At 43.4% G+C, this 14,964-nt stretch overlaps 1 protein-coding gene across 2 annotated transcripts in view; it reads left to right on the plus strand.

Moving 5' to 3' along the window:
• The window catches only part of cfap61 (cilia and flagella associated protein 61), a 584,187-nt gene that overhangs the window by 418,881 nt on the left and 150,342 nt on the right, over window positions 1-14,964 (plus strand). For both annotated transcript variants that reach the window (XM_072505562.1, XM_072505571.1), the window contains 2 exons: window positions 3,567-3,894; window positions 10,128-10,219. In XM_072505562.1, coding sequence (XP_072361663.1) covers window positions 3,567-3,894; window positions 10,128-10,219 — 420 coding nt within the window. The remainder of the gene's footprint in view (window positions 1-3,566; window positions 3,895-10,127; window positions 10,220-14,964) is intronic.

A 14,964-nucleotide genomic window follows, 5' to 3' on the forward strand; every position in this document is an offset into this window, starting at 1 on the left:
GACCCTTGACCTCTCCAACACCTTCTACTAGGGCCTTGGTCTATCTTCAAACATCATCAAGAGGTTCTTCACCAACCTTCCCCAGGCCAGACAATCATCCCTCATGCCACTCATGTAGTCAGGGTGTGGTGCAGCACTTCCCATATTTGGCAGCCACCCCTCCCAAAGGACTTTATTTATCAGGAAGTGCAGCATCAAGTTAACTGTCCCTGTGCTGCTTATTCAAGCTTCACCAATATGTCTTTGACAACAGGACCTTTGGAAGTCAGCAAGGGTCCTGATTTATAAGGCTGCTGTGTTGGCCATCCTCCTCTATTGCAGCAAAACCTGGACTGTCTTTCGACGTTACGTAAGATCCTCGAGCGTTTCCATCAATGGTGCTTGTGTCGAATCCTAGGGATCAAATGGGAGAACTGCTTGACCAACGCTAGCTTCCTTCATGAAGCTGCGTCTACCAGCATCAAAGCCCTGCTCCTGCGGAACCAACTCCAATAGACAGGCCATTGCGTCCGGATGCCTGGAAACCGCCTCCCTCGGCAGGTTCTTTGTCTCCAGCTTATCATTGGCCAATGCTCTGTGGGCAGGCAAAGGAAAGGCATTAACACACTGACTAGGAGTAGAAGGCTACGACCGCTCAGCATGGTTCCACTTGGCCCATCAAGGAGCAAGCCACTTCAAGGCTCAATTACTTGACAGTGAGGCAAAATGGCAGCAGCACTGGCAGGAAAGGGAAGCCAACCTGGGGCTGAGAATTCCACTCCACTGCACCACAACATGCTCCCAACATGAAGACTTACCAAGCCTGACGGATGTCATTCTCGATTTTGAGGGACTGATGTTGAGGTCATTACAATATGCAAACAAGCAATTAAGTTTTAATTTCATCCAACATTCTGCCTCTAACAGCCAGTACATGGGTTTCACGAGCTGCCCACAACTTGCCAGGTCGAATGAGATGGAGCACAACAGGGAATGATTGCTCAATGACATTGACATGCTGGGAAGCTTTTAAAGAGTAAAATTGCAACGTTTGTAGCCAGCTACAGTGAAAGGTTTGTGCATGCAGGATTAAGTCTGAGATTTTGAATTCACTACTTTCCACCGTCTGGGAGTAAACTAATCTTTTCCTCAATGCCATTGCTGTTAGCCTTCGCTACAGCATGGGAGCAACTTGCGCAGCAATGGCCTGGAGCAGCAACACCAGGAGCAGCAACAACACCGGCCACACCTACCCTCTCCACAGCAATATGCCACTCACATGATAGAGGGGATGGACAGGCAGCTGAATTTATAATTTTAATCATTATTGTCACAAGCAGGCTTACATTAACACTGCAATAAAATTACTGTGAAAAGCCACTGAAATGTTCAAAGGAGCCAAGGCCCCCAGCACAAGGTCTACAGACAGGGGATGAGCTTCCCCAGTATGACAGAGCAAGAGATGCTGAGGCTTTCATAGCCGGTGACTTCTGACATCTTTCAAAGCCTCCTTCTAGATGTAAAAGATCCCCTGGAGCTATTTTGAAGAAGAGTAGTAAAGTTCACCCCATGTCCTGCCCAATAGCAACCAACATCGGTAATACAAAATATCTGCTCAATATCAGATTTCTTTCTATTCGCTGTGCACAAGTTGTCTTTCACTTTTTCCTACATTACAATAGTTACTTGAAAAGTACTTAGCTGGCTGTAAAACACTTTGGGTATCCGAAGGTTAGGGATGTCATCATAGAAATGGAAGATTTTATTGTTTTTTTTCTTTGCAAAAGAAGCAAATGTTACATGAGAAAAAACATTTTCACACAAGTGGTTCAGGTCTGGAATGCACTGGCTGGAAGTGTGTTGGAGGCAGGTTCAATCGAGGCATTCAAGAGGATTACTTGAATAGAAACAGTGGCAGGAATCTCCATCCCGCCAGCCCCATTTTCCGACACAGCGCGCTCCCGCCGGCAGTGGGATCCTCTGTTCCCTCAGCCGACCAATGGGGTTTCCCATTGTGGCCACCCCCACACCGTCGGGACACCTGCGGGCGTGGGTGTGCTGCCGGCGAAGCAGAGGATGCTGCCAATGGAGAATCCCGCAGAATATGCAAGGTTACAGGGAAATTTATGAGGGCAGGTTGTATGAACCTAGCTTGTATTCCTCTTAGTTAGAAACATTGCAAAAACAGATCTGGCCATTATCACACTGCTGTTTATGGGAGTTGTGGAAACATTACCATATTTTCTACATTACAACAGTGAATGCACTTCAAAAGTATTTCATTGGCTGGAAAGGGGTTTGAGATGTCCAGTGGTCGCTGTACAAATATGCGTCTTTCTTTTTTAAAATCTTAATTAGATCACCCCTTAATGGTGAAAGGGGGCTAAATATTAACCAGGACACCAAGGATAACTCTCCTGCACTTCTTCAAAATACTGCCATGGAATTATTACATCAACACGAGCAGGCAGATGGTACCTCGATTTATTAACTCATCGATAAGACAGCACCACTGACAGTCCAGCGCTCCCCCAGTAGTGCTGTGAGATATCAACCTTGATATTCACCTGGAGTGAGTTCAGTGAACCCTGAACTTAGTGATTCAGAGGCAAGAGTGCTTCTAAATGAGCCACACTGACACTGAAAATTAAAATGAAAGGAATTTGACACGGTAGATTCAGAAACTATTTCTTGTTGTGGGGTAATTCAGAACTTGTATGAACAATTTTAAAATTCAAACTGGGCCATTTAGCAGTCATATCAGGAAGCAAATTTTCAAAGGCTAGTGGAAGTATCAAATTCTCTCTCTCACAAAAGACTGGATATGAGGTCAACTAAAATTTTCAAGACTAAAGATCCAATGGATTTTTATTAGGTAAGGTTATCGAGAGATGTGGAGCAAAGTACGGTTGAATGTAGATCAGCCATGATCAAGAGTGAGTTCAGTGAACCCTGAACTTAGTGATTCAGAGGCAAGAGTGCTTCTAAATGAGCCACACTGACACTGAAAATTAAAATGAAAGGAATTTGACACGGTAGATTCAGAAACTATTTCTTGTTGTGGGATAATTCAGAACTTGTATGAACAATTTTAAAATTCAAAGAACTTGTATGAACAATTTTAAAATTCAAGAGCCTTCTCCTATTCTTGTCTTCCAATGCATGGGCCTCTCTATGGTGACACAGTTAAGAACAGAAAGTTTAGAATTTGTGAAAACCACACATAAACATTCCAGATGACAAACAAATAGTACTCCAATAGGTGTGATATTTGGGGCGATCGAGTGAGTGCATTGCATATTTGGTATCTTAGAAAAGGAGTTACTGTTTTCGATTGATTTATCTCAGTTGTCCATATCTATGAATACACATACAATCCCTAATGGTATGACTAATCTGCAGATAGGATGCTGATTTTTCAACTCAGAATGATTTTGAATGGAGCCAAAATTGAAGGAGAATGTAAGTGGAGCATCTGACCTAAACGCACCCTGTTTTTGCATAGTACGTGTGTTTAAAATTGTGAGTTGTGGATTGCTAAAGTGAAGGAAAGTGTGTTTGATTCAGTCTTTTTTTTACTTTTTCAGGCTTTCTTTAACTTTCACAAGAAGAAAGTGGATCTTGATGCATTCAAAGCCATCAACAAGGCATGCCTTGTCTTTGATGGAAAATTAGTCATTGATTCCACTTTCCATACCAATGATATAACAATCAGAGCTGCAGGATCATTAACTAAATACTCCCGTCGTTACTATGCTGACCAGTGGTCTCATAAAAATTTTAACACAAAAGAAATTGGGTTTCAGCTGGCTGCACTCATGCTGCATCTGTTTGACCCAACTCTGGAGCAAGTGACTAAACCACCAGCAGAACTAGATAAACTACTTCCTACTTACACTGGATGTAAAGTCAAAGGTATGTGGCTGAAATATACATGAGCTTTGCTCTGTCCTTGACTTCTTCATTATAGTATAGTATACGTAGTTTAATATTTCTGGCATGAACCATGGAACCAAGCCTCCTAAAACATTTATTAATATCCTTACTGTGATTGTAGAACTAATTGCTCCTAATTGAAACTCATCTAGTCTTTGTTTAAAGCTTGCCATGGCTTTCTCTTCTGCCACCTCTGCTGATAATCTGTTTCACAATTCTATCACCCACTTACTAAAAGAAAATATAATTTAGAAGCATGGTCTACTGGAAAGGATTTGCATCCAAATAAGTGTTGCCTAATCCACTGAGAAAGAGGATATCATAGGCAGATTTATCTCAGGCCATTCCTTCGATACTCCTAGAAGGTGACACAAAAGCTCAAACAGAAGCCCTAATGGCCTGATCACCCAATATCTTTTTTAAGGAATAAATCATGGAGCAGAGAACGTAGCAGAAGGGAAAAACACATGTCAAATTCTAAGCATAAAAATCAGCTGCAATTCTTCCCACTTTGAGCAATAAGTAAGCTATCATGATTGGTGCCAGCAAAATATCTTATCATTTAAACCTGATTCCATAGGTAGTGAATTGGCGTATCGCCTAAACAATTATGTGGTATTGTGATGAAATCCATGGTTTGTGGGACCATTGGGAAAGCTTCTTTCAGCTATAGGCGGCACAAATGGCTTGTTGAATGTTCTGGTGAGTGCACTGATTTTGGTTTCAAAGCCTATATTTTTCTGAGAGTGTCCCGAACTGAAAGAGAAATTTCCCCAGAAATAAGCAATGGTAGATGGCGGCAGAAAAAGCGGCGCTTTTAAAAATTCTTCATGCGATGTGGCAACATTTATTGCCCATCCCTAATTCCCTTTGAGGGGGCATTTAAAAGTCAACCACATTGCTGCGGATCTGGAGTCACTTGTAAGCCAGACAAGGTAAGTACGGCAGATTTCCATCCTTAAAGGACATTAGCGAAACAGATGGGTTTTTAACGACAATCTACAATGGTATCATTAGACTTTTAGTTGCAGATTTTTTAAAAATTGAATTCAAATTTCACCATCAGCCATGGTGAGATTTGAACCCGGGTCCCCAGAGCATTACTGTTAGTCTCTGAATTACTAGTCCAGTCACAAAAGCACTACATCACTGCCTGTATGGAAATCAGCGTCAGCAACGCCAGCTTTCTCCGCTGTATAGTCCTGGATGTTAAGAAAAAAATTAAAGGAGTCATGCCAGGCGCAGTGTCCAAGAGGGCATGACCCTCTTCCCCTGAGCATTGCACTCACCCAAGTTCCCCTGGGAGATCAGTTGGATTTCACAATGCTCTGCCATCATGACAGCATAGATGGATTTTTTGATTGGCGGAATGATTCAGGTGCAGGTGCCTGATAATTATATGTTAATATATTTAAATGATGTTCCAGGCATTGAACATTGAGAAACATGCCCCGTCATTGATGAGGGCAGAGACAAAGCATCACATGTTTATGTCGACGTAAAACGTGATTTTGGCCTTCTTGCTATGTTTTACACTCCTGCCGCCGAACCAGCCTAATGTGAATGAGCAGAAAATCACGGCCCAAAACTTCATGCTCTCTGGGAAAAGTGGTTGTGACCTGAGATTCCTGACTGTGATATTAGGGCCGGGATTCTCCGGCCCCCCGTCGGGTCGGAGAATCCCCGGGGGGAGGCGCGAATCCCGCCCCGCCGGTGGCGGCGGGATTCCTGCCAAGCCGGTCGGGGGCCGTTGATAGCGGCCCCCCCGGCGATTTTCCGGGCCCCGATGGGCCGAGTGGCCATCCATTTTTGGCCAGTCCCACCTGCGTGAATTACTCACCTCACGCACAGCGGGACCTGGCAGGTGTGTATGCGGGGGCGGTCCTCGGGGGGCGTGGGAGGATCCAACCCTGGGGGGGAGGGGGGGGCCCACGCCCACGGTGGCCTGGCCCGCAATTTGGGCCCACCGATCTGCGGGCGGGCATGTTCCGTGGGGGCACTTCTTTCTTCCGCGCCGGGCCCCTTTAGGGCTCCGCCATATTGCCCGGAGGACGGCACGGAGAAGAGAACCCCCCCACGCATTCGTGAAAATACGGCGGCCAGCCTGCGCATGCGCGGAATCACGCCGGCCATTCCACGCACGCACGAGATCACGCCGACCGTTCCACACATGCGCGAACTCGCACCGGCCCTTCGCCGCCGGCTGGAGCGGCGCCAACCCCTCCGCCGTCCATATAGCCCCCGAAAATGTGGAGAATTCCTCACTTTCGGGGGCTGTTGACACTGGAATGGTTGGCGCCGGTTTTCCCGCCGGCGTGGGGACTTAGTCCCCAGAAGGGAGAATCCCGCCCCAGAATTCTCGGAAATCAGACTGTGACTTTGGCTTGCTGTTTGAAGCCAAAAGGAAAGCACAAAGCCCTCAGGACAAGGATTTTCTGTCCCCTTAATGTGGGAAACATCGTTAATCGGACAGAGCATTTGGAGAGGCAAAGCTAGCCCAATTTTCAGCAGCAGAACAGTACACAGAGCTGAGGAGAGGCTATGTGTGCGACAGCTGAAAAGAAGGAAACCTGAAGGCTAGATTTAGCAGCAAGGATAAGAAAACTAAAGTTGCTGGTATTGCTTCAGTTATTTTGAAAGGACTGATCAGCCAAAGCTGACCATTTTGGTGAAGACTTTGTTGGGAGTGTCTGCGGGACCACAATCGGTTGGTTAAAGCTTACACGAAGATAGAAAATGAAACTCTGCCTGAAGAAGACACAAGTTTTAAAAGACTTTGGGAAAATTCTCTGGCCTCCCGCGGCGTGTTTCTTGGCAGCTAGAAGCAGCCCACCATTGGCCATTTTCGGGACCGGAAGATCCCACCGGTGTGAACAGCTGTAAGATCTCATCCTTTGAGGCTGTATGTGCTGCCATATGTGTGAAGGAGGTTTCCAGTAAATCCATGAAATCCTTATTGTGAGGTTTATTTTAAATATAATTTATAGTTTTGTTATGGGCGAGGTGTTTTCAGAACCGCAAAATGTATCATGGAGTTCAACCAACCTCCCCTTTAATGTATTTGTTGCTTTTCCTAGCATATGGCTTGTTCCCCAGGTGTGGGATTACAATTATGGACACTTGGGTTTTTAAACACAAAACAATGTTTATTCCATGAACTCAACTTAACATCATAAATAAACATTGGATCTCTTAACCCCCCTTACTTCAAAGATAACTCTGAAAATATTGCAACAGTAAATAATTCCTCAAAATGTTCCTTCAAACTTCCAAGAGACTTAACACCTTTAAACAGAATCACATCAGGTTAAAGGCTTTACTATTATGAGTTTAAATCACCCAAATGATCCAGAGATAGTCTTTCATGGCAGAGATCACAGCAGATCCAGCTCAGTGCAAAACACAGACACACACCAAGCTCTTTTCCTCCAAACTGCAGCTCTCTGGAAACACACAGACACACAAGCTCTTTTTCAAACTGAATCTAAAAACTGCAAAATGGCTGATCTAAAGCCCAGCTCCACCCACTCTCTGACATCACTGTTTTCTTAAAGGTACATTGCTTAAACATCCATGTCTTAAAGGTACTCTCACATGACAGTTTCTATTAAATACAATTTGCCTGCTAATTTGCATTTAATTCACATTGATTTTATTTTGATTGTTAAAGTAAAGGTTATTAAAAATAAAAACCTGGGGGCAGCACGGTGGCGCAGTGGTTAGCATTGCTGCCTCACAACCGCTGAGGCCCCAGGTTCGATCCCGACTCTGGGTAACTGTCCGTGTGGAGTTTGCTCATTCTCCCCGTGTTTGCGTGTGTTTCGCCCCCACAACCCAAAGATATGCAGGGTACCCTAAATTTATTTTTTTTAAAGTGAAAACTTATCCATCTGTTTCTTTTGTTGGAATCGTTTGGAAAGATTAGGGGCGGGATTCTCCGTGGGCCGACGCCGAAATCAGGAAAGGCGTTTGAGTGGAGAATCGGTTGCTAGCTGGAAATACAATTATTTTTGTCAGTGCTGTAGTTAGCATGCTACATCTGGTCATAGCACTCGTGTAACGCCTCATTAACATCCCATTCCAGTCACACAGGCTTTTTTCTCCATCACCTATCCAGCCATAATCTTGCTTCTTTTCCATTCCTCATATCTAGTGAATGCTCTGCATCTTTAAATAGGATATCATATTGAAATTGGCATGACACACATTTGCTGAGTCTAGTGATTCAAATTTCAAGCTGGTGTAGTTGAGCCCTGGTTGAAAAGGAAACGGAGTTGTTTTAATGTTGCTGTAAATGAAATGATTATGCCGCATTGACCACAGAGCTCTTTTAGGAAACATCTTTCTGCTGTAGTTCATTTTTTATGTCAGCACTCTTCACGTTAAAATTGTATCTGGCATTGATAGGCCAGTGAGTTAAAATATGAATTCACAGAGCTCTATCATGTTCTGTAGGGAGTAAATCATAAGCTGGCAGTGGAACATGGGGCAATTTATTCCATTTACTTCCATAGAAAGAGACTCTGAAACCAGTATCTATAACATAACAGTCCCTTAACCTCCCTAGTAATTACCTGCAACTAACATATCTTCTATCCATTTACAATATTTGGTGCGCAATTACTACTATCATTGCAGAGTTATTATAAATAGTAAACTGTACTCTGCTTAATAGTCTTAATTATGTTTTGGTGGAGGGTTGGGAACCAGCTTAAGAAAGGTTTATTTTGGATCTTTTTCTTGTAATATGAAAGTAAATATTTTTTAAGGCGATATCACAGTTTGTCATTACTGCAGGACCTTAATAAGTCTGTTAAAAACATAATTTTCATAAAATACAGGTTCATAGAATATGTATTTGAATCTAATCTCATTTAACGCAAATTCCAAACTATTTGCTTTGGCAAAATGGTACCCATAGATTTCAGTTTAAAAACTTAAGGAGCTTGCATAAAATATCCAACATGGTACAAGGTGATCAGTAACTTGTTAACTCAACTTCCCTTATAATATTACACGCTCCACATGACACAATAAAATTGGAACTATGTGTTACTATGAATGATGGAGTTTCACTACCAAGATTTAAATTCATTATGAAAACAATAATTAATTACTTCTAAGGGCAGATCATTTATGCATAAACCACTCAAGCTCAACTTTTAGTTTATGATGGCATTTGAAGCCTGTTCCTCTGTTCAGCTTTTCACTCTCTCCAACACATCTTATATACTGCAGTTAATCCACTTTTCCAAAAGAAACTGCTTCACACAGAATGCAACATCTCTACTGAAGTGTGCATTAATTAGATAAATGCAATATGCAGTTCTTGCCGAGACTGCAGTACTTGAAATTGTTGTTTTTTTAATTACATATATTATAACTCAAGAACAAATTCCAAATAGATCTTCAATGCAAATTAAACAAAAGTGCATTTTTTTCAAGCTCTGTGCCTACCTCCAGTTCCAGTATGGAACATATTCACAGAAACACCATGACAGCTGTGATCCTGCTGGTAACACCCAGCAGGGAAGAAGCAACAGAATTGTAAAAACAATTCTCTCTAAAAATTATTGCTGATATTCAGTTACATAAACCAATTTTTTTTAAAAATCATACTTTTTCTGTAGCATTTGGCCTTTGACGGACTGTTTTATTATTCAAAGGTGAGTTTCTGCCTTTATTTTCTAGCCACTGTGGGTCACCAACTGCAGCCAAGAGGACAGGTGGATGACTTGCTCCAGGCCTCTGCAGTTTTGGGCTGAGACAGCAGCTGGGAAGTGCCTGAATGTTATCTTGGGACAAGTTTCTCTCCAATTTTTCCTCGCTCTTTGGGGAATTGCCTGGATCTGTTCAGCTAATATATCCCCCCTACCCAGCCTCATGCCTGGGCTGCCACATCGATGTTATTGAGAGCAGGAACTCAAAAACACAAACAACCGTTACCATTGTGCATTTGTTTGAATTACTTACTTGATGATACTTACTAACAAATGATAGCCATCGTGATTAAATATTAAGTTTTGTATTTTAATTGTCTTATTACCTGTGCAGAGTTTTACAGCCCTTCGCAGCAGGGGCATGGCTGTAAATTGTGGCAAACCTTTCAAAAGTCCATTGCCTTCGACGGAACCGGAAAGCCCTGCCGGCGAGAGGGGCTCTAGAATTCTACTTATAATGAGTGTCTTTTACTTGTCCTTATTTTAATATAGGATGCATTCTACCTGGAAAATACCATTACCTACACATTTCTAAGCCAGGGATCGTGACCTGTCTGGACATGCAGAAGTCACGACCTGAATATGTAAGTATTAAGTATCACAATGGGACATCAATTTACATTAATCTGTTGACTGCGAAGCAGCTAGCCAGCCAACAGCTAACATTTAAACAGGGAGAAATGTAACATGAAAAGATCTAAGAATTATTATTTTTTATTTTTGATCCAACTGGATACATAGCCCCACAGTGAATGCTCACAGATTCCTAGGGTGGAATTTTATGTCCTGTCATGGCAGTGGAGAAGCCAGAAAATGTGGCGAGCCGTTCAAAAGTTGACTTCAGAAGGACCTGAAAATCCCACTGGCAGAAGGGGCCATAAAGATCCCCCCACAGATTTGCAACACAAAAACCATTCAACACATTGCACCTGTACCCAGTTCTATGAAAGAGCTACATACTAGTTCCATTACTTTCCCTTTTTCCATATTAATTGGCGAGAACAGGGGTAGGCCACCCAGTCCCTCCATCTTGTTCCATCATTCAACAAGATCATGGCTGACTGTATTCTAATTCCAATCACTTGTCTTGCTTCCATATCCTTTTAAATCCTTAGCTTGCAACTATCTATTGATTTTGGATTTAAAAATATTAATTGGACTTGTGTTTGCTTTTTTTGGTGAGTGTTCCACACTTCTACCATCCTTTGCTTGCAAAGGTGTTTCTTAACCTACATCCTGAATGGCCTAGTTCTGATTGTCCGAGACTTCCCACCAGTAAAGAAAGGTCTCTACCTACCCATCAATTCCTTTCAAAGTTGTAAAATTCTCAATCAAATTATCCTTTGGCTTTTCATATTCCAACGAATATAGGGCTAGTTTGTGTAATTTCTCCTCATAATCTAACCCCTGGATCCATGATAACATTCTGGTGCATCTGCGCTGCATTCATTCCAAGGACATAAATCCTTTGAAAAGTACGGTGTACAAAATTCCACAACATACTCAACTTGTGGTCTACCCAGGGTTTTGTACCGCTGTAGCAAAATGCCCGCTCTATATTCTGGCTCTCTGGGTGTGATCTACCAGCTGCATTACACCCGAATGGGAGCGTGAGGCGACAAGTAGATGCGGGGTGAGACTCCCGTGGGCTTCCTGGCAGCCTCGACGCCTCTCAGGATCTATCCACAATGGGTGGGATCAAGCCACATGCACTTAAGTAGGTTTTGAGCCTATATAAACATACTTACCTGCGATCTACTGGCCTCACGGGATCTACCGCCTCCCCAGTGAGGCCTCAACCTGGCGCTGTTCAGTATTGGTCCACACAAACGTGGACCAGACGGAATGGCACTTGTGGGGGTTTTCCAGGTCATTGGAGACCCCTGGGTGGTCAGGAATAGTGCAGGAGGGCTCCTTGGCCCTCGCACTTGAATGGGGACACCTTGGCACTGCCACCCTGCCACTGCCAAGGTGCCCAGGTGGCACCATAAAGCCAGCAGAAACACTCTCAGGGTGGCAGGGTGGCAGTGTCATGGAGCCCGGGTGGCACTGTCAGGGGCTAGGGTCTATGGGGGGGCCATACCCATGAAAGAGGGTGGAGGGAGGGGTATGAAGAGTGGGGACGGGGGGTGTTTGCAGGGCATGTAAATAGTGGCCTGTGGGAGGTTGGGGGGTTGAAGGGTCAGGAGGTCCTGGAAGGGGGTGGTCTGTAAGGGGGTGTGAGGGGGGCTGGAGGGGAGGAGGGCCCTCAAGGACACCATAGCAGAGTGTCCTCACTTGGGTAGGTGCAGAGTAATGCCCTTGTGTGTGGGAGGGGGGCTGTGAGGGACCCTCAAGTTCACTTCGATATCGGGCACCCTTTCAAATTGGCACCCCAATCTCTGAGGAGCTGGTCTGGCCAGAGAGCTCAGCTCCCCAGTGATGAAAATAATTCTAAGTGTGGGCTAAACGGTGAGAAATACCCCAGGGCCCAAAAAATTGACTAAGTGTGGTTAGATAGCGGTGGGGAAATCGCGGACAGAGCCGGCAGGAAACTCCCAGCAAAATCGCCACAAATGACACTTAGAAACTTTTCCGTCAGATCAGGTGTTCTGTGTACATGGACCTCTAATTCTCTTTAGATCATCACTGTTTCTAACTTTTCACCATTTAAATAATACCCAAATCTGTCAATTTTTTGGTCAAAACTGGGTTACCTCACACTCCTGTCTCTCTCTTCATGTAGCTTCCTTATTGTCCATGGGTTGCTAATCATTGTTCTCCACATATGCCATGATATCTCAGTCGAGCAAGGAGAAGAGGCATGCTCCAAGAACTATTTCAGCCAGTACAGGGTCAGTCCCTGTACCACACCCTAACCAACTGAGCTAACCAACCACCAGCCTCATACTTACCTGCATTAAAATTCATCTGCCACAGTTTTGTCCACTATTCTTACACAAATTTATTTTCCGTGTCTTAGATAATATCGTGCTATCAGCAAAAAGAAACATCTTCTGACTAATCCTGAGAAATGCCACAGGAGATCCAAAAAAATATATATTGATAGATTAAAAACTATGTATGAAGTTTTGGCATTGTTTCATTTTCATGCATTTTAAATGGTCAGAAAGCTGCACTTCTTTTTGTTTCTGAGAGGTATTTCAAAATAATGCCATGAAACCACTGCTGTGATGGAATATAAGTAGATATAATCAAACCGGGTGACTCCAATGTTTATTTTTGTGAGTTTGTGTAGGTGCAAGCAAGATTTAAATCAACAGTGTAACCCCTCCCTTGGAGGTTAAGCAGGGCTATGGGAGATCTGCTACTGTCATTTTATAAATGGGGAAAAAGTAAACCTCACATTTATTTCACATTCTTTGAATTACATTGAATTACTTTGGATTTACAGTGTCATAATCCTCTGTAGGGTTATAGAAATCCTACTAAGGTCACATCTTCTGTTTTTGGCACTAACTAGCCAACATATTTTGTGGCACATTGGTGGTTAAAATTATCCAGTAAGGAAGTCAGCTTAGCCAAAAACAGCATGAAATGTCATCCAAAAATTCTAATCGTATTTTGTTGAATCTAATGATGGATTACCATTATATTGGGAGGTTTATTAAGAAGACAGCCTATGATGCAGAATCAAATAATATCTAACACCATTTTACAGGAAGCATTGTTTGCTGCCTCAGAGAAATCATTTTTTAATGATGCTAAACGACTTGATCATGTGAAACTGATCTCTAACAGCCATAAGCTTTATCACCTTTAGTATTCTCAGATACTGTTCACATTGTATTTCCACTCCCATAAAGAGGAGCATCTGCCATTTTGTAATAGCCAGTTCCACTTTAGTAAATGTTTGATAAGTGAATAACTGTATAACAAGCGATTAAAAATGCAAATTCATTTTCAATATGAATGTGCAAATTGCATTGATTCATGTGGTCCAAATTACACTAATCTGTACTTTTCCTGTATGATAAGTCTTTTTGTGATACATATAAAATGCAATTATTACTTAAATAATCTGTTGCATTAACATGATGTCTAGCACACTTCAGAAATAATACATTTGTACATTTGTTTTCTGTTGCAGTTTAAATTTTATAGCAAAAAGCTGTGTATCTAGTGCACTTCCAACCAAAACACTCTGCCCTCTTAGAGAACAGTCTATTAATGAAGAATATTTAGCAAAACATTGTAAGAATGTATGTTCAAAAATACAATACTATGGTACCACTGCCCATAAAATTGATCAAAATAAGTTATCAGTAAGATCTATTTTGTAAGTCAGGACTCTATTTTTCACGCTTATGTAATTATAATACAAACCTAGTGCCAATGTCTGTTTCACTATCGATAAAGTTGTTATATTTTTTGACATAAATTTAACTCTGCATTCAACACACCAGCTAGTAATGAGATGAATATAGATTTAAGAGCAAAATTGAAAGCAAAGAAACAGAACAACCCAGAACATATAGAGAGGATGACAAAAAATAAATACAAACGGCAGGATTTTCTGTCAGCTGATGCTGGAATTGGAAAACGTGATTGGGTGGAGAATTTGTCCTGACGACGAAATCGCAGAAGGCGCTGATTTCACGCCAAATCGCATTTCTTCATTGCTCGACCGGCATCAATGCGTTCCAGAACGCATGTACAGTAAATGCCATTGGCATATCATTAGTGGGCCTGACCCAGTATTCCCGGGGCCTCCCTGATTCTCCGCCTCCAATGGGCCAAATTCCCAACGAAATCGTATGATCGGCGTCGTGGCTAATAAGTAACAGAGAGGAGGTAGGACACGGAGAGGCACAACCATGAGCTGCTGGTCCTGACACTAGCCAGGCTGGCTTGCGAGGGTGGTGATGGGGGAAGGGCCGTGAGGCCGCACCATGCAACAAAGGGGCTGGCCGCGCGTGGACCCGGCCTGCCAAATTGTGCCCCCCTTTGGCCAGGCTTGCCATCCACGGACCACCCCCCACCAGTGGCCCCAGCCCCGCCAAAGCCCCCCCCCTGCCGGCGGATCGGCTCCCCTCCCCCCTCTCCCGATTGTGGCGGTGCTGGACTCAATAACATGAGTGACCCACACTGTCGGGAACTCGGCCCACCGGGGGTGGAGCATCAGGGGAGGGCCTCAGGTGACCTCCTGAGGCCGTCCATACAGCGTGCGGTGTACTCTGCGAGTATGCCATTTTGGAGGATACAGAGCATGGCAATTGCGACGCCACCCACTATTTTGCCGCCAACCTGGATTCTCTGGCCGATTGCCGAATATAATTTTGGCGTCAGAGACCGGAGAATCCTGTCCATGGATTTATGGACAGTGGAC

This window comes from Scyliorhinus torazame, chromosome 1 (genome assembly GCF_047496885.1).
Source record: "Scyliorhinus torazame isolate Kashiwa2021f chromosome 1, sScyTor2.1, whole genome shotgun sequence".
Taxonomy (NCBI): Eukaryota; Metazoa; Chordata; class Chondrichthyes; order Carcharhiniformes; family Scyliorhinidae; genus Scyliorhinus; species Scyliorhinus torazame.